We start from the raw sequence: 17,411 nt of genomic DNA, 5'->3' as shown, positions 1-17,411 counted from the left end.
TTTTGACTACTCCAGGCACTATATTCAACAAATTTAATTAATACGCCTTGCGCTTGAAAATATATTGAAGTGATCTTATTTGATATGAATCTAGCAATATATTTTTAGAGAAACGATTTCGCAGGTATTGGTTATCAAAGCTTCGCAACTTCGGTTTGTGTGAAATCCCAGAAAGCAGCTTCAACATCATGCTCTGCAAGCCATGCGATATCCGACAGCCCCGATATCCTCTCCCTCAACTCTTTATCAGTCTCTTCCACCTTGCGAGCATCCCTCAATTTAGCCTGTCGGGCCGCCAATCCAATCTCCACTAATTCAATGAGCTTGTTGACATGAGGCCGTCGAGTTCCATCAAATAGAGCCAAGGCCCTCTCGAGTTGACGACGGCTTGGCTTTGTGTCCTTTTCAGTTGGCCAGACATGGGCCAAGGCCAACGCAAGAGCGTGGGCATCGTTCATTGCAAGTGAGCCGCCAGCCGCGAAAGCGCCACCATGGGTGTGTCCGGCATCGCCAATCAACGCAACATGGCTTTCAAAGATCATTGATTTGAGGGGTGTACCTAGGTGGTTCGGGTAGAGTCGTGTGCTAGGTGTCGCATTGAGGATATCTTGCACGGTTGGATGCCAGCCCTGAATATTTTAGTCATGTTGAAGTGGAAATGGATATGGCAGGAATCACTAGTTACCTTGTATAAGTCTCTCAATTTACTCACGTCCCCTTCGGTATTCCACTTTGCTGTTCGATATGAATTTTCCGGGTCATCGGGATCAGACTGCGTTTGGCCGACGACAGTATATTGGGTTTTCCCTTGAGGCATATCAGCGTTCCTCTTTCTAGCAAACACGTGCTCCCTCTGGGCGCACAAAACAACGCCTGACGTACCTAATCGGGACGTAAAGAGGAAGTTCTCATTGGGTCCACAATGGAACACAGCGTCCTTGGGTAACCCTTCGATGTTTTCCACCAAAGCTTTATCAAAGGTGGACCTGAATAGAATGTCGCCCGTCCATTGGAGACTGTGTCCCAGAACAAACACCTTCCTGACCGCCGAATGAATTCCGTCTGCTCCCACCAGGAGATCTGCCTTGAAGGTAATTTCGTCCTCGAAAGCTAGCAGAACACATCCACCCTCCTGGGGTGATTGGATATTCACGGATTTAACCCTCTTGCCTAGCTTCAACGTCACTTTCGCAGGTAAACTCTCCAACAAAAGTTTCTGAAGGTCAGCTCGGTGGAAGCGAGCCATTGCATCACGAGGGTCTTTAACTGTGTGATGGGCGGTTTCTTTGAGAACCTCGCCTGTCAACCAGTGGAGGTAGACAAAAGGTCGACCACCGGGCTGTCGAAAAGCGAACTCCTCTATCAGCGCCGGGTCGACTCCGAGCTTGTAAAGGGAACGTAGGCCATTCGGTCCTATCCCAATGCTTGCGCCAACCGCTTTTAATTTGCTGGCCTGCTCGAAGATCGTCACGCTTACGTTCGAGGGTAGTAGGCGCGTTAGACCAATGGCTGCTGTCAAACCGCCGATTCCGGCGCCGGCAATGGCGATCCGGAATTCACCTTGTGTACTTGTGTGCTGCTCTGCCATGGTTGCAAGGTATTGTCTCCAGTCGTAGTTTCTACTAAGCGAGAAGCTGAGACTATAAACTTTGTTCTTTGCCCAAAAGCCCCAATTAAATATAGATCCCTGTTATGACGAGGGATTCATACAATATTCCGTATAGTTGAATAATCGAAGATTAGATAGGGTATTGCCTCATAAAAAGTGAGGCTTTCGGACTCCGTCCACGCAATGTCCGAAGACCTGCTATTGTCCGCTGAAGACCCCGACGTGGACCCCACAACAAGATTCGGGGATGTCGCCGGGACATTTTCGCGAGCAGCCTTTCTTCATAATTGTAGCTAGAACTTCCGGGCTGTTCTAGCCCTGAAAATCATGCGATTCGGTCTTAGAGTTGCGGCGCAGATGGATGTTAGAGGTTAGAGACAGTAATGGATCCTGGGAAAGCAAATAACTTTGGCCTCAGAACAAATTATGCTCACGTAGCATTCCAGAATTATATATATCTATATATGGCTGTGTTCAATTATCCAAGCATTGTACTATAGTGATTCTTTCTCTGTCGGTGATACATAGATTGAGTCGTTGGTGGAGCGCGGTCTATATTGTAGTCCATCTCCAAAACGGAAGATCGGGTTTCTTGTGTCGTAGGGCATATCAGAGCGAGAGGACCGAACGGCTTCCTCCGACGAGGGCAAATCGAAAGGAAGCTTCCCTTTAGGTTGCGAAGCACCAAAAACCACATCCAAGAATGCTTCATCGCTGGCGCCGTAGTTGACCAACAACGCGTTGGCCGCATCGGAAATTTCAGGTATTACCGACGGACGATCAAGGTAAAGGTCAACAATCGTGAGAGGAACGCTTCGGAATATGCTGGAATGTCGTGACTTTTCTTCATCATCGAACTCGATGGACCCAGAACGGAAATGCGCCTCGAATCCCCCCGGACGTGGTTTAGCAGGCGCTCTAAGTCGTAGCAGGGCAAAATCAGCCTCTGTCAACGCTTCCACAACAATCAATCCTCGTGCCCTGACAAGCTCTGGCGAGATTCCCTCAATGTAAACTTTCTGTTTCAGTCCCAATGTCAGTGGGAGGAGGTCGTTCGTATTTTTCAATAATGTAAAAGAGCGCCGCTGTGCATCCTGGCCGGCATCAGAGAACTCTGGACAGCCCACAATAGTGGAAGCGGCCTCAACGTCCACGAAGGGGTTCTCGAATAGCCCCTGAATGAACTTATCGGTCAGGAGACGACGAACCGAGACATCGATTCGGGACTCGGGAAGAATGCCATCCCGGACTAGTTTCACGACCAGCTCTGGACGAGACTCGCCACCCAGTTGATCACAGTTGGCTTCGATCAATCGCTGTACTCTCTCGAGCTCAGTAAGGTGTTCCACGCCCCAGGCACGAGCAGGCATATTTTGACCTCTAATGACTGCATCCGTGACGAGTCCCCAATCGGTGCAAATAATACCCTTAAACCCGAGCTCGTTCCGTAGGAGATCCGTGATGATCTGGCGATTGAAAGCAAAGCCAACCTCATCGTACTTTGTACCAATAGGCATACCATATGATGGCATGATTTGTGCGGTCCCTGCTTGAATCGCAGCTCTGAAAGGTCTCAGATGATACTCCCAGTTGTCGCCGGGGTATATCTGTTCACGACCGTAGATAAAGTGAGGGTCTTCTCCATCCAGTTGCGGACCACCACCGGGGAAGTGTTTTGTCATGGCCGATACCGAGGAAGGACCAAGGGGTCCGGGGCCCTGAAGACCGCGAATGTAAGCCGTGGTTAGCTCACATGAGAGCTCTGCATCCTCTCCAAATCCACCCCTGATGCGGGACCATCGTGGTTCCGTCGCTATATCGACCTGAGGATGAAGAGCAAGTCGCAATCCCACCGCAAGATACTCGCGACGGATGATATCGGCAAATCGCTCCACTAGAGCGGATGATCTCAGAGCTGCCAGTCCCAAGGGTTCCGGCCATTGCGAGAACTTCCCGGCTAGAAACCCGGTTCCGATATTGTTGGTGAAATGGTTTCGTGGGTCGCTGCTAAGGGTGATCGGTATACCAAGCCGTGTCTCCCGAGCTAAGAGTTGGATTTCGTTGTGCCATTGGGACATTGTGCGTGCATCATCGATGCTTCCCAATAGGTTGAAATGGTTCATCGCTTTGCCGTGAATCAAGCTTTTGGCGCTGTCGTAATTCAGCTTTGGCACATCGGTTGCAAGTGCCCCGCCTGGGCTTATTGCAAGAATGTCATGGAACATTATGCCCGCCTTCTCTTCTAGAGTCATACGGCCTAGGAGATCATCTACCCTGCTTGCCACAGACAGGGAGGGGTTCCGGTAAGGAAGAGACGACCTGGTATTGAGGTCATCCCGTGCAAGCAACGTAGACATATGGAGATATCTGGCCGAAGAATCTTGTATTAAAGATTGAAAGAAGAGCTGGAAAGTATATATCTCCTGTGTATGTGAGAAGGTTACGGCGAAGAAGAATTCGGTCACGGGCAAGGTGGCAGTGGAGGGGGAGGGGCAGAGATAGAGATGGAGAAATCGAAGGAAATTCGTCATATTCGAGGATATATGACTAATGCTTCAGTGTTTTATACACCTATCTTGTCCCCATGAGCTTCTAGAGTCCCATAGCATTTATGTAGGGCTACAGGCTACATGTGTATACATCTAGTGGAACGTCATTTTCGACTATAACAGATTGACTTCACCAAATTACTAAATATAAAGTATCCATATCTTAGATGCTGTAATTTCACAGTGTTAGTGCCTTTCTTTACAAGTAACGACAAGAACGTACCTGTGGGCCATTTCTCTCCTAGAGTGGATAGATGAAGAACTTGTTCTCAAGATCACTGAGGTCAAGAACCGAGATATCAACCTTCGTTTTGACCGCATTTCCATCCGCATTGATTTCCTCAACGTATCCCTCTCCAAAATTCCCCAACGCGGCCTGTTCCTCAATCCATACTCGTCGCTCCTTGTTCCTTCTCACCAGGATGAACCTAATAATAAAGAGGAAGCAGGGTGTCAACACGAAGCTAACGATGGTCTGAGCAATCCAAGTGCCGTAGTAACGCGGACCTCCAGACTTCCAGAGTTGCGGCGAAATGATGTTTGAAATGCCATAACCCATCATAAACAGTGCATTGCGTGTCAGTTTCTTCGTATAACCCGCAGAGCTCGATGACGCCCAAACGAAAGAGATAATATAGGTCATGCCCCAGGTTGTGACTCCAAGCAGAAGACAGGCGAGCAAAGGAATGGTCTTATCCCAGGCCAATGCAACCATACCGATACTTCCTGCAATAGCAGGAAGAACCCAGAGGGTTGCCCACCAGGCACTGTACCCTGGGAAGAAGCGAAGAAGAAGGGAGGCTACAACCGCGACACTAACCGCGAAGCCACCGGACGCAACTGTGATGAGGGTGGATCCGAGGTTTCCAACCCCCAAACTAAGGAACAAGATGCTCATCTGGAAAGCAAGGTTATTGGCAAGGTTGAGGCAGAATGAGACCAAAGTGAAGAGCCAGGTGATAGGGTCGGACAATGCTTCGTAGAAGTGAGGTTTCTTGAACGTTTTCTGCTCAATGGAACTTCTAGTTGCCTCGCGGACTCGCTGGATGACTTGGACTTTTTCCTTGTTTGTCAAGAATCGAGCTTTTCCCGGATTGTCGGGATAGCAGAACCATGATAGAACGGAGAGAAGTAAAGTCAGGCCACCTGTGGCGATCATGAAGAGTTTCCATGGGCTCACGGTGGACTTGCTGAAAAGCAGAGCGTAGGCAAGCAGTCCTGCCGGAACGCTGGAGCCAACACACGATATCCAGAATATGGGTTGAACATGGTGCAGCTCGTGTGGAGTAAAGAACATGCCCATGGTGGTTTCCATTGCAGGCACCAAGGCGGACTCGACAAAGCCCAAGAAAAATCGAAGAGGAATGAGGCCTGCGTAGCTCGTTGCAGCTGCGTGGCAAAAGACAATCACTGCCCATAGGAAGATTGAGATACTGACATATTTGCTTAAGGGGAAGTACTGAATTAAGAATTGCCCTGGTGCCTGTCCGACAATATATCCTGGGTGTTGTATTAGCAAAACGTATACCAAATTCGCATCAAATCTCTCCATCTGAACGTACCTGTGTAGAAGATTGTGTTCAGGTTATTGTATGAGACATTGGTCAGGTTGGTATCCTCCATAATACCCAGAAGCACAGCCTGACCCAAGGTTGCTTTGTCGATCTGTTGAGATACATTAGCAACTTTCTACTGGCAACTAATTAGTTGAATGGTAAGGTACAAAAAGCATCAAGTCAATGACGATCAGCAACAGAATCAGACGGAAATATAGTTTCCTTCTCAGTTTCTTCAGCTCCTGCGGTGTCGGTGCTGCTGTTTCACTACCATACTCTTCGACGATTTTCAATGTCGCATCGGCTTTGTTGACAGTGATTGTTTTCATGTATGGCTTTTTCTCTTGCAGAGCCATGTTGGACGCGTCTTGGGTGGTAACGGTTGGTGTCTGCTTTTGTGAGGCCATGATTGATAACGCGGCATCGATCTTGCCGTGGTGTAGTTCAGTTTGCGAGTGATTATAAAAATAATAGATGAAGGCCTTGATCACTGCTTATTATGTATGTATCTAGATGGAGGCCGTAACTAGGTATTCAGTGTCATGATTTCAAGTTACTAGATGCCGGCGTTTATCATTTTTCACAGATATGGCGTCAACTAATTAAATATCTCCACGCCGGGATCTTATTATCGACTTTGACCAAGCATCTCCGAAGAGACACCGATGATTAAGGTTCGAGAAACTCCTTGTATGTTAATAACCACTTATCTACAATCCCCCTTCCAGACAAAGCCCGCCTAATGTTCCAATGTCCGGGAATTGACATATCCAGTCGAGAACGCCATCCCGAGATAGGAGTCATCCACAGATATCCAGACAGAACCCCGTTCGGAGTTAAGCCCATAGAAGCGATATTAGCGTCCTTATTAGTCCTCCAGTAGAAATCACGGAAAAACTCGAAACAAGGCCGTGTCCTTCCATTACTTGTATACGCCCACTTTTTCTTGTCTATCTAGTTTACCAAGTTCAACAAACGACCCATTAACGCCTACGACGCACACAACACACAAAAATCTCACAATGCACGACACTCCCGACGAACGCAAAACTAGCAGTTTGGATACTAGTGCTGACGAGTCCCCGAAGCTCCAGGTAGCTGTTGTTGGCGGTGGCATAGCGGGTCTTAGTGTTGCAATTTCCCTATTGCAGCACCCGGGAGTCAATGTTCAAATATACGAGCGAACGAAGGCCTTCCGAGAGATTGGGGCTAGCATCAGCCTAGGCCCCAATGGCCTCCGGACATTGGAGAAGCTCGGCGTTGAGAATGCAATCGATGGCAGCGTGTGCTCACGGCAGATATCCGACTATCCAATGATATATCGGCATTGGCGGACCGGAGAGGTGATAGCTCGTGACCTCCACAGGACTGTTAAGACCAAAAAGCATTTCACGGCGCGATTCCATCGTGCATATCTCCATCAAGCTCTCCTGGAACATGTGCCCCGGGAAATTATTCACATGGGTAAGAAGACCGTCAGCATTGTTGCTGATCGCGAGGAGGGAGTGACATTGACATTTGAGGACCACACCACTGCCAAGGCGGATATCTGCATTGGTGCTGACGGAATACACTCAGTGAGTCTTCTGGCACGAGAAAAGCTTCATGCAAAGTCCGGAGGCAACGCCCCATCGCCAACCTTCGAAGGTTGTATATTTTGCTAACCAGAAAGGTAGAATGTCCGCAAAACCTTTGTACCAGATCATACGCTTCGCCGCACTGGTTGGACAGCAATGCGCTCTGTCTTCGAGGCTTCACTGGTGAAAGACATCAATTTTCCCGAAGATGCCTCCCACTGGGTCCGTTTCTAAACTCCACATTCTATACTTGAGAATCTGTTGCTGACTCAATGTTCGATTCATTCTTCATCACAGATTGGCCCTGATCGAAGCTTCTTTCATTCAAATATCGGCAAGGGAATGTTCACCGTTGTCGGGGGTCTTCATACCGACCCAAACGACCTAGAAGACACAGTGCAATGGGACGACGAATACAGCCTGGATATATTCCGGGAGCTCTACAAGGTGTGTTCTAGCCTTGTTGCAGCCCTCTCCAAGCTGTCGATATGTGCTCTTTCAAGTGCGGACTGAAATGTCGACAATTCACAGGATTGGCACCCCGCAGTCCGCTCACTAATCGAGGCAACGCCCTACACACGACTTTATCCCAACATGGCTGGGCGTGCGCTCGACACATGGACCTTTTCTCAGCGTGTGACCTTGGTCGGGGATGCCGCCCACACACACGGGGGAGCCTTTGCCGCCGGAGGATCACTGGCTATTGATGATGCATATGCACTATTTCTTGCCCTCAGCCACGTCTGGCCTGCGGCTATGGCAAAATCGAGGAAGCCCCCGGTCGAACAGCTCGCCGAGGTTTTTCGCCTCTACGAGGCCACTCGGAAGCCACATATCGACAAGATTCTCGGTGCAGTGCATCTGCAGGTCATTGGTCACAAGCCCAATATGGAGAACGATGATATAGAAACGGATGAGATGTTGGAAGAGAGAGTGCGTAATCGGCCTGACCCATCATGGATTAGTGAACACGATGTGGAGAGTACCTTTCAAAACGTCATTGGCGCGAAGGACCTGGGTTTGATCAAGATTCCCTCTAAATTAGCTTAGAATGGGAATCCATCTTGATAATTTGTATCGTCTGAATATAATTCCACACTTCCAAGTAGGGAATACAGGCCACACCGGAGCTCACCCTGACCTTCCCCGCGAAACCGTTATCTTTGCATCTCACCTAGCTTATTGACCAGACAGGGGAGAGAGATAGCTTGTTCAAGTCCAGACCCTTTGATATATAAACATTGAACTTATATAAATATTTCAGTGCCGATAAGAGTTGGGCCTCGCCCCTCTCTGTTAGTAGTAAACTTTTTCCCGTCACGCCATAAGCGACTGATATTTCGCCTCCGAAGTACAGGACCACATTTCAGAATGACTCTTCCTGATTTCTTAAGTGTAGTTGAATTGTTGAATTGATATGGCCTTTCGAATGGCAAAGTGACCTACTTCCATGGCATCCAACAAAACAAAATCTGCGCCCGGACCCCGCGCAGCACCTCGCACCCTTAGTCCTGTCGACGAAATCGATAAACTTGCTCCTCTAGCTTGCACTGAGTGCAGGCGGAAGCACGTCAAGTGTGATACATCCATCCCAAATTGCATGCGCTGCATCTCCTCCGGTGCACAATGTCAATATCTCCCTTCTCGGCGGGGCCTGAAGCGGCGGGCAGTCCATGTTGATCAGTCCTCGAGTACGACAGATAGTGTGCCTACGTTTCCAGTGCCTATTGACCTGAGAAATCACTCTCCCAGAGCTTCTACCCCATTAAATGCATGGGAAGCTAGGCCTAGTGAGGAAGCCGCAGGTCGTCCTGCTGCCAATCGCATCTCGTCGCCCTCCTCTTCCCGGGATGGCCCCATGGCATCTGCAACTAGCCATGTTCCGGCCAGCGCAGACGGTATGGCCCGAGGTATTCCGAGCCTTCCGTCAAGACAGGATCAAGTCCCAGGCGGCTTGACATCAATGTCAGTTGAGTGGCAGAAAGAACCAAGTCACCTATCTGTGGAAGATGATGAGGCGTTGGTCAATCTGTATTACGCAAATTTCCATGCGGCTCATCCGATTCTGGTGCCTCGAAGTCTGTATACATTGCAGGCCTACCCGGATTATCTCAAACTGGTGGTCCATTTTGTGGGTAGTCAATTTTCCAGTACTGTCTCTAGCGATACGCTCTTCGGTCTAGTGACGGACCAAGTCTCCAAAGCCGAAGCCGAAGATACGCCCGCTACCAAATTTCATCTGGTGCAAGCGAAACTACTATTTTCAATCGCAATACACGCCCGCAATGAAATCCAAGAGTCTACCGCAGTCCTCGCACAGGCCGTATCCTTGGCTCTGGAGATAGTCATGCACAAGAAGAGCTTCCCAATCGTACATGGCACGCGATCAGCTCTCGAGGAGGAGAGCATGCGTAGGACATGGTGGGAGTTATACGTGACAGATGGGTTTATGGCAGCGCTGCAGCGAAAACCCAGCTTCCACTGTCATACAGCGGATTCGGACGTGCTACTACCGTGCGATGAGTCCTCCTATATGGAAGGCTCGTTCACAAACGAACCCCTCTCGCTCGCTCAATTCGACGCACGGATCTATTCCGATGAAGAGATCATATTCTCCTCATTTAGCTACCGGATCGGGGCGGTGCGTCTTCTAGCACGAGTCCTCGCCATCGCCTGGACGCATGATCTAGATGAGGATCATGTCAAGATAATCGATAGCGCCCTTGCGGCGTGGCCACACCACCTGGATGCGGCCAAGACCGACATGTGTAGTGGCGAGGACGAGATGCTCTTCCAGGGACACATATTTATTCAGTTCTGCATCATGTACCTTCATTTCCCGCGGAGTGATCTCGTGGCAACCATTCCCGGTGCCAGCAAGGTTATTCGGCAGCAACAGCTGTTACCTGTATATGGCAGGAATATGCACGGCATCAAAGCCCTGGTGGCTTCGAAGCAAATCATTAATCTTGCTACCTTGCAAGTTCCGGTGCAGAAACACACGCCGTTTTTCATCTGCGGCATTGCCTTTGCCGTGCTGGTACAACTGTCGGCATGCTGTTTGGCCGGCGCATATGGTACCCAGGACCAGTTTCACGACCGCATATCACTTATCATAGGCATGCTCAAGACATTGAGTCCTAATTGGGCGTTAGCGAAGGTTACTCTGCGCAAGGTCAAGCGGATGGCTTCGGAGACCTTGTCGGGGGACGATAGCCACAAGCCTGCTGCTGTACAGCTTATGTCGCCCAATGATAGCAGGATAGGTTTTGTCACACATATGTATGACCTGCCTACCGATGATCTTCCATGGATTGATCTGTTCCATTGGGGGGATAACAGCGAGAGGACATTATGATGTCGCCTACCACCTAGTTCTATACCCACAGTGCTTTTTTGTTTCATTATTAATCCTGTCCGAGTCTTTCGTTTTACATACACAAAAATGACCGGCCACTTATAAAGCCTTGTGGCGTCTTTTCGGTGGTCGTTTTTCGGAGTCACTTTCGGCGTCTTCTCAGATATTCTCTTTAGATTTCTTTTTTAGGTGGTGTTGTGACAAGAATATAGGCCATGAAAGCCTACAATAATCGGGAAGGTTGGATATGCGTACATAAGGCCTCGAGTCACCACTGTCTTATTTTATTGATATTCTTTTCCAACAACTACAAGGATCCGATATTCTGATCTATCAAGTCCTCTAATACTAAGAATTTTCTATATGCCTAGAAGCCCCTGATAAAATATAGATCTCTTTTATGGATTGACACAATATTTTGTATCCTAATTATATAAAAAGTTTATCTCATAAGCAATGAGGCTGTTCGGACTCCGTCTGCTATGTCCGAAAAAGCGCGATGACCCCGAAACGAGCCCCACCAAGACCCCGAAACCATTGAGATAGAACTAAAACATCGTGATAATCCATAGAATGATGAAATTCAGATATACATCTTCAGCACCTTATCTCTCAAGAGCTACCACCTTCCCCTCCATAATTTCCTCGGTATAGACTAGCAATCATGGCGCAAGCAGACCATACAGGTATATATCAACCAGCACTTTCTCCCAACCCCCTCACCTAACAACAGACGCAAGACTAACCTAAACCCCGCTATACTATAGGAATCAATTTTACACTCCGTTCTCATCATGACACCTACCCCGCAATCGACCCAACCAAGCGAGATCTCTCATCCAAATATATCTTCATCACGGGAGCATCCAAAGGCATCGGCCGAGAAACAGCACTATCTTACAGTCGCGCCGGGTGTGCCGGCATCGCAGTTGGAGCAAGAACCAATCTGAGCGGGCTCGCAGCATCCATCAGCGAAGCAGCGACTGAAGCAGGGAAACCAGTTCCCCAAATAGTAGTCGTGTCGTTAGACGTGACAGAAGAGAAATCCGTCGCAGCAGCCGCTGCAACAGTCGACGAGGCATTCCCGCGTCTCGATATCCTGATCAATAACGCGGGGTATCTAGAGAAACGAGCTAAGATCGCCGACAGCGATCCGGAAGAGTGGTGGCGGACCTGGGATGTCAATGTTCGGGGACCGTATCTCGTGACACGGGCGTTTTTACCGCAGATATTGAAGGGAGGGGAGAAGATCATTGTTAATCTTAGTAGCATTGCGGCACATCTTCTTTCGCCTGGTGGCTCGGCGTATCAGACTAGTAAGCTTGCGCTCCAGCGCTGGACTGAGTTTCTGGATGCCGATCATGGACCCGATGGTATTTTGACTTTTGGTGTGCACCCTGGTGGGGTGTTGACGGATATGGGGAAGAGGTTGCCTGTCGAGAGGCAGGTTGTGTTGACGGAGACGCCGAGACTTTGTGCGGATACACTTGTGTTTTTGACGGAATCGAGGCGGGAGTGGTTGGCTGCGCGCTATATTTCTGTTACTTGGGATATGGAGGAGTTTCTTTCGAGGGAGGAGGAGATTGTGCAGGGTGATAAATTGAAAGTGAGGATGGTTATTTAATCGGTTCGAACTTTCAAGGGAAGCCGGGTTGCAGATGGGGGTACTAGATATAGACTTGGGAATTTGATGTGTTCCCCCAATAAATACAGATCTGGTCTTGAAATCATTAGATATCCAAATATTCATCCAGCTTGGTAGGATTGTCAGTAGCTCGGTAATTTGCTGTATCATTCTGTTCAGCGCAACCGCAATCGCAATTGAGGAGAGGATCATGAGAGTATAGGAGAAAATGAAATTGTGGGTGGTGTAGTGAGCTCAATGCTAAGTTAAATGATTACAAGAAGTATAAAATCAACACATAAAAGAGAAGTCGGCAAGGGCAATGGAAGCCGATAGCGGAGAAGTCAGACCACAAACTAGAGTCGCAGACGACGAAGTTGCAACGTAGTTGATCGACATTGCCAACCAGACATACTTCACCGACGATCCCAAACTGACACTGTAAGAACGTTCACCATAAGTGCACGTCATGGTGCTAGCAGTACTCCCCGTCATGACCTTGTAGTAATTCGAGATTTTGTATGTATTGCCGACAACGGTGTTGAATATTTGCGTGATTTTGGAAGTGCTGGAGCCACTGGCACTGGAATAGAGCTGGATTGCGTAGGTGGTGTCATAGCCCGACACGAACGCATATTTGCCGCTACCGGTGGTACTAGATGTCCATGGGCTTAGACCAGAGTTGGAAAAGTTGGGGTGTAGAGGTTGTGATTATTGTGCTCAGTGTATCGACGGTGGTTGTGGCAGCAGTGTGGATCATTGTTGGCGAGGTGACTGTTGCATATATTGTGAAGGTAGATGTGATAGTTGCCACTTCGGCGATGGCAACTGTGACAATCGTGGTCTCGGTCTTTTTTGACATTTTTGTCTGGTTGAGGCAAAGCCACCGCAGTAGCGGCCAACGTGAGGAGTAGCGAGCCCCAGATCATGACAGCACTCACAACTTGCGGTGTATAAAAGGGGAACACAACAAGACACAACGAAGAGTGCCCAATCCATTCCAGCAGCCAGAGGACTTATATCGCCTCCCTGGCGCGTCAGCATGGCCACCGAGTCAAAAACACGGAATTCCAAACGACGCATCTATCAAATTTGTTAGCTTCGAGCTTAAAAAAGGCAAGTCTATGGGGCTTTTGTGGGGAGCTAGTGAGACACTAACGCAGTGGCAGATGGAAAATAGCGGCGAACCCGCACACTCAACACACACGAACGCACGCCCAAGGCTTGGCCAGGCCCGAAGTAATCAATATTTCCCAAGGTTTAAATCAGGGGGGAAACTCTTTGTTGGGCTGGTTTGGCTGGTTTAGGCGCGCATGAATACAAATTCTCATTGGTAGACTGGTCCATATGCATATTGGCATGAGATTGAAATATACCAGTTCCTTCGGCAAATAGTTAGTCAAGAGATACAATCAGCCAGTTCAAAATGGGTTAAAAGAAGCTGTAGCACTGTCGGTAACGAGAAGAATGACACAAAAGAGAAGATACCAGTACTTAACTTCTTCATAAGACCTAAGGACAGACCTCCGGAAGCACCCAGATGTAAAAGAAAAGCTATCAACATTGAAGGAAGCCAACAGAACTTGCGTACTGTATTAAGATTGAACCAAATTACACATCAGATGTCATTTCTTCATTGTGCAGAGCTAGAAAGTAAATCAAACACCAGCATGTTCAGATTATGAACACGCAAGAAAACATAAATAGAAACCCCCCCCCCAGAGTAGACGCCCGTGCAGCCAGAGCAACCCAGTTGAAGTCATTCCGACCCACACTTGGGTTGATGGCCATGCAATTACTTATGATCGACAAGATAGGTAGCAGGATCCACTTAAGCCGTCGGGCCCCCGGCTCCATTCCCGGTATCCTGGCTGGCGCGGCGATGGAAGGGGTGCGATCCAAAATGGAACACTTTCTTCACAGCATTGGTAATGCTATTCTTCCTCCTGCCCTGCGGCGCCTCCTCGGCAGAGCGATCTGTATTTTTCTTGGGCACAGAGGCATCATCAGCAAGGACAATCGATGTCACAGCTGGCTTTGGCGGCCACTGCCCGTCTGCTTTCCACCCTTGAACCATAGCTTTGGTCAAATGGGCGAGGTTGACGGGCACGGTGGGGGTCATGCCTTGCACGACAACCTTGGTGTAGATTGAAGGGTAAATTGCGGGATTGATGGTTGCGCGAACTGGGTTCTCGTCTGAAATAAAAGGCGGGGCAACGGGACAAAGTGGTTCATCAAGCTCTTCTTCCACCTTCTCCTCTTCTGTCTGGTCTTCGACAGCCGGGAAGGATGTGAGTTGAGTAGGCACGTTCGCGGCAACTTTCTGATCCGGCTCTGTGATGTTGGTCTCTGACGAAGCCTTCCGTTTAGCTCCCTCATCTGGCGCGGTAGACAATCCTTCCTCCTGATCCTCTTGTTGTCCCGAGGTCATATCCACTCGTTGCTGGAGCTCCTCGCTCTTCTCCTGATCCGCAATGGAAAGCGAACTCTCGGTCCGGACCGCCAGATCAGAAGCGCCAATACCCTCACTGCCCCGGGCAGCCGTCATTGCAGATTGGGATGACCCAGACGAAGTCGCGTCATTTTCTCCCAGCTCCACGCCATCAGACTGATCTGTTGTGTCCGTCTGTGCACCAGTCACCTTGCGCTTTTCCTCCTCCGCCCGAATTTGCCGCCGCGTCTTCGCGCCACACCACGCATCGCGTCTGGCCATCCATAAGCGTAGCCCTTCGTTCCATGCCATTTCGTCATCCATTTGTCGACGGCGTTTGCGGCGACGCTCGATGCCTGCGTCTCCGGGGGCGAGCTTCAGCACGGCTGACGGGTCATATTCTTGCTCGCTATCTGAGCTCTGGGGTTCGAGTTCCGAGGTTGGAGTGTCGAATTCTCGGACTCGCCATTCGCAAACTTCGCGGTTGTGGCAAAGGGTGCCATCAGCGGAACACGGGGAGGAAACTCCGGCGTCGAAATCCCAGTCATTTCGTACGACTTCCTTGACGAAGACTTTGGCCTCACGAACTGAGGTATCCCTAGACCCGGTGGCCATCATTTTCGCGATCTGTGGATGTGGGGGAGTTGCTCGGGTGAGAAAGTGGGGGAGCTTTGAAGCAAGGTTTTCTTGCCCGCAGGGTTTCTTTTCTTACCCGTGCGCTCCTGTTCTCTAATAAAAAGGTGCAAAATTGGGAAATGCAAAAGCAAAGAAACCACGGCCTTTTTGTAAAGTCATGTGCGGGATGAGCAGACTCATGTCATATGGCACGTGCCCGAATGCGGAGATAGCCTCAACTTGCTTGGTTTCATTTTTCGTTTTTCATTTTGCAACATATATCTTTCATCATTCATCTATCTAGTTTGATTTGGACATTTTCGAATCACATAACTTGCTCTAAAAACTCCTATCTTATAGAAATTTTACAATTGGGAACACAAAATGATTCAAGGCAATTAAAAAAAAAAGAGACCTCGCCTATTCAGCCCAACACATGGAGTGGCGCAACGCCAAGTGGTGCTATCAATTTAGTGGTGCTACCTACTCCGTAGGTATTCATCCAATGGCTCGCGCTATACCAACCTTGGAAGCTGGTTAAGATGAAGGTCTAGATGTGCCATCATGCAATCTCCCATTTGCCCTCGAAGCATATCAAGAAATTCAACTGAGCACAATTCAAAGACCAGTTCAAAATCCAGATTTCATATCAAATCCCTCACCTGCCGCGCCTAGTTTATTACTTTGTTGTAAAGAAACAATCCCTCTTCATGCGCGGTACTTAAGCAACGCCGATCATTTCCCCATACCCAGCTCACTGACATCCTCACGGACCTGCTCCACGACAACCGCCCATTCGAGGTCCATCACGCAGTCTGCATCAATTGATACTTTGAGATCGAAAGGTATGGTCAATTGCTGCCTATTGGTAAGGTAGAGCAAGATCATCTACAATACAGTCAGCACTTCATAGCCACGCCAATGGACACACGAGTTTGAAAGACAACCCACCTTGAGAGGCGCGCAGGAAGGACTCCATTCGATCAAAACAGTCGTGGTCCTGCACAGCCAGGGACTAACATTAGCGAAAAACATTCCACTGCACTCGTCAAGTCACTGGAGTGGTGTCTTACTGCTTCCCTTCGCTCCCCAGATCATACTCCATGTCGTAGATGGCATACCGTGGAGCCGGGTCCCCATCCTCGTCGGCTGCCTCATATAGCTTCATGCGGAAGAAGTCCCAATCTTTCTTTGTGGATGTTTCCTCGAGTACAATGCGCTTCTTGTCGTCGGAGATCTTGCAGATGATGAACTTCGGTCTGGTAGCTTCTGGGCCTGATCGGAGCTGGTTGAATGCAGATATGCATTCCTCTGCCACGGGTATGCTGATATATATCGGTTAGTTGACATGTTCTTCGTTGATGCTTTGGGAATGTAGAAATACCCCGATCGATCCTACAAAAAGCAAGGCGTTAATACTTATACCCACTGCTTGTAACGGATCTACTTACCGACATATTGGTGTATGGTAACCAGTACCCTGTAACAGAAGGATGTATGCAGTTCTAATAGATAGAGGAGCGGAGTGAATTCTCTATTGTGGTGGATGGAAAGTGAGGGAGGAAGAAGAGCAATTAGCTACTTTTCTCGCCTTATATCCCTATCCTACAAGAATTCCGTGTGTTTCTTTACATGCTGCCTCTGACATTCTCTATCTTAAAGGAACAAAGAAAGAAAGAAGCCTTTGCCATGTACAATCCGGTGAATGTGCAACACAAAATGTCTCTGCCTCCAGCTCTATCAGAATTGTTTCACTCAACTCTAACCGAAAAAGCTATAGGGTATTTCAAGTGATTAATTCCAACTGACCTTATACAATAAGCACTCAAATATGTTGCATTTACACCTAGAAACCTATCGTTGGCAGATATAGCTAGTGAGGTACTAGCTAGTCAGCATAAACGTCCAGCTCAGGGCTAGATCTGAAACCATTCACAGGCAGGCACTCGCCTTGCGTGATTCTACATTGGATAAATGTTTAAATAATGTCCTAGGAAAGTAACACCCGCAAAGCCTTTAAATAGGAAATAATGCAAATTTTTATTGCCCAAGAAACAGGTGGCAGTATATACAATTGAGTAATGGTACAGGT

General features: G+C 48.6%; 9 protein-coding genes across 9 annotated transcripts; 3 read left to right on the top strand and 6 right to left on the bottom strand.

Moving 5' to 3' along the window:
* Positions 1 to 134: 134 nt before the first annotated feature.
* N7455_009998 (uncharacterized protein) lies at positions 135 to 1,588 on the bottom strand (the record flags this gene model as incomplete). The annotated part of the gene is made up of 2 exons (XM_065606351.1): positions 135 to 629; positions 713 to 1,588. 2 exons carry the CDS (start codon positions 1,586 to 1,588, stop codon positions 135 to 137), a joined length of 1,371 nt encoding a protein of 456 aa, XP_065460314.1.
* Positions 1,589 to 2,103: 515 nt separating this feature from the next.
* N7455_009997 (glycoside hydrolase family 3 protein) lies at positions 2,104 to 3,966 on the bottom strand (the record flags this gene model as incomplete). The annotated part of the gene is made up of 1 exon (XM_040957480.2): positions 2,104 to 3,966. One exon carries the CDS (start codon positions 3,964 to 3,966, stop codon positions 2,104 to 2,106), a length of 1,863 nt encoding a protein of 620 aa, XP_040812053.2.
* A 433-nt stretch (positions 3,967 to 4,399) lies between these two features.
* Positions 4,400 to 6,121, bottom strand: N7455_009996 (uncharacterized protein; the record flags this gene model as incomplete). Its single annotated transcript, XM_040957381.2, has 3 exons — positions 4,400 to 5,658; positions 5,721 to 5,823; positions 5,882 to 6,121. The coding sequence occupies 3 exons, from the start codon at positions 6,119 to 6,121 to the stop codon at positions 4,400 to 4,402; spliced, it is 1,602 nt and encodes a 533-aa protein (XP_040812110.2).
* Positions 6,122 to 6,736: 615 nt separating this feature from the next.
* Positions 6,737 to 8,341, top strand: N7455_009995 (FAD-dependent oxidoreductase; the record flags this gene model as incomplete). Its single annotated transcript, XM_040957387.2, has 4 exons — positions 6,737 to 7,291; positions 7,391 to 7,513; positions 7,589 to 7,738; positions 7,823 to 8,341. 4 exons carry the CDS (start codon positions 6,737 to 6,739, stop codon positions 8,339 to 8,341), a joined length of 1,347 nt encoding a protein of 448 aa, XP_040812090.2.
* A 400-nt stretch (positions 8,342 to 8,741) lies between these two features.
* N7455_009994 (Zn(II)2Cys6 transcription factor) lies at positions 8,742 to 10,649 on the top strand (the record flags this gene model as incomplete). The annotated part of the gene is made up of 1 exon (XM_040957481.2): positions 8,742 to 10,649. One exon carries the CDS (start codon positions 8,742 to 8,744, stop codon positions 10,647 to 10,649), a length of 1,908 nt encoding a protein of 635 aa, XP_040812134.2.
* Positions 10,650 to 11,304: 655 nt separating this feature from the next.
* Positions 11,305 to 12,292, top strand: N7455_009993 (SDR family NAD(P)-dependent oxidoreductase). The gene is made up of 2 exons (XM_040957467.2): positions 11,305 to 11,335; positions 11,417 to 12,292. Exons 1-2 carry the CDS (start codon positions 11,314 to 11,316, stop codon positions 12,271 to 12,273), a joined length of 879 nt encoding a protein of 292 aa, XP_040812127.2. The 5' UTR covers positions 11,305 to 11,313; the 3' UTR covers positions 12,274 to 12,292.
* Positions 12,293 to 12,564: 272 nt separating this feature from the next.
* Positions 12,565 to 13,604, bottom strand: N7455_009992 (uncharacterized protein; the record flags this gene model as incomplete). The annotated part of the gene is made up of 3 exons (XM_065606350.1): positions 12,565 to 12,928; positions 13,429 to 13,468; positions 13,595 to 13,604. 3 exons carry the CDS (start codon positions 13,602 to 13,604, stop codon positions 12,565 to 12,567), a joined length of 414 nt encoding a protein of 137 aa, XP_065460313.1.
* A 500-nt stretch (positions 13,605 to 14,104) lies between these two features.
* N7455_009991 (DUF4050 domain-containing protein) lies at positions 14,105 to 15,322 on the bottom strand (the record flags this gene model as incomplete). Its single annotated transcript, XM_040957530.2, has 1 exon — positions 14,105 to 15,322. One exon carries the CDS (start codon positions 15,320 to 15,322, stop codon positions 14,105 to 14,107), a length of 1,218 nt encoding a protein of 405 aa, XP_040812150.1.
* A 732-nt stretch (positions 15,323 to 16,054) lies between these two features.
* Positions 16,055 to 16,776, bottom strand: N7455_009990 (uncharacterized protein; the record flags this gene model as incomplete). Its single annotated transcript, XM_065606349.1, has 4 exons — positions 16,055 to 16,207; positions 16,271 to 16,319; positions 16,393 to 16,644; positions 16,745 to 16,776. 4 exons carry the CDS (start codon positions 16,774 to 16,776, stop codon positions 16,055 to 16,057), a joined length of 486 nt encoding a protein of 161 aa, XP_065460312.1.
* Between the last annotated feature and the right edge of the window lie 635 nt (positions 16,777 to 17,411).

This window comes from Penicillium solitum (assembly GCF_028829755.1).
Source record: "Penicillium solitum strain IBT 25940 chromosome Unknown utg000008l_segment0_segment0, whole genome shotgun sequence".
Lineage (NCBI taxonomy): Eukaryota > Fungi > Ascomycota > Eurotiomycetes > Eurotiales > Aspergillaceae > Penicillium > Penicillium solitum.
This window is presented reverse-complemented; position numbering and strand designations above follow the sequence as displayed.

Coding starts and splice junctions, on each gene's coding strand:
- N7455_009993 (XM_040957467.2), top strand. CDS start 11,314: ATGGCGCAAGCAGACCATACAG. Junction 11,336..11,416: donor GGCGCAAGCAGACCATACAG/GTATATATCAAC, acceptor GCTATACTATAG/GAATCAATTTTACACTCCGT.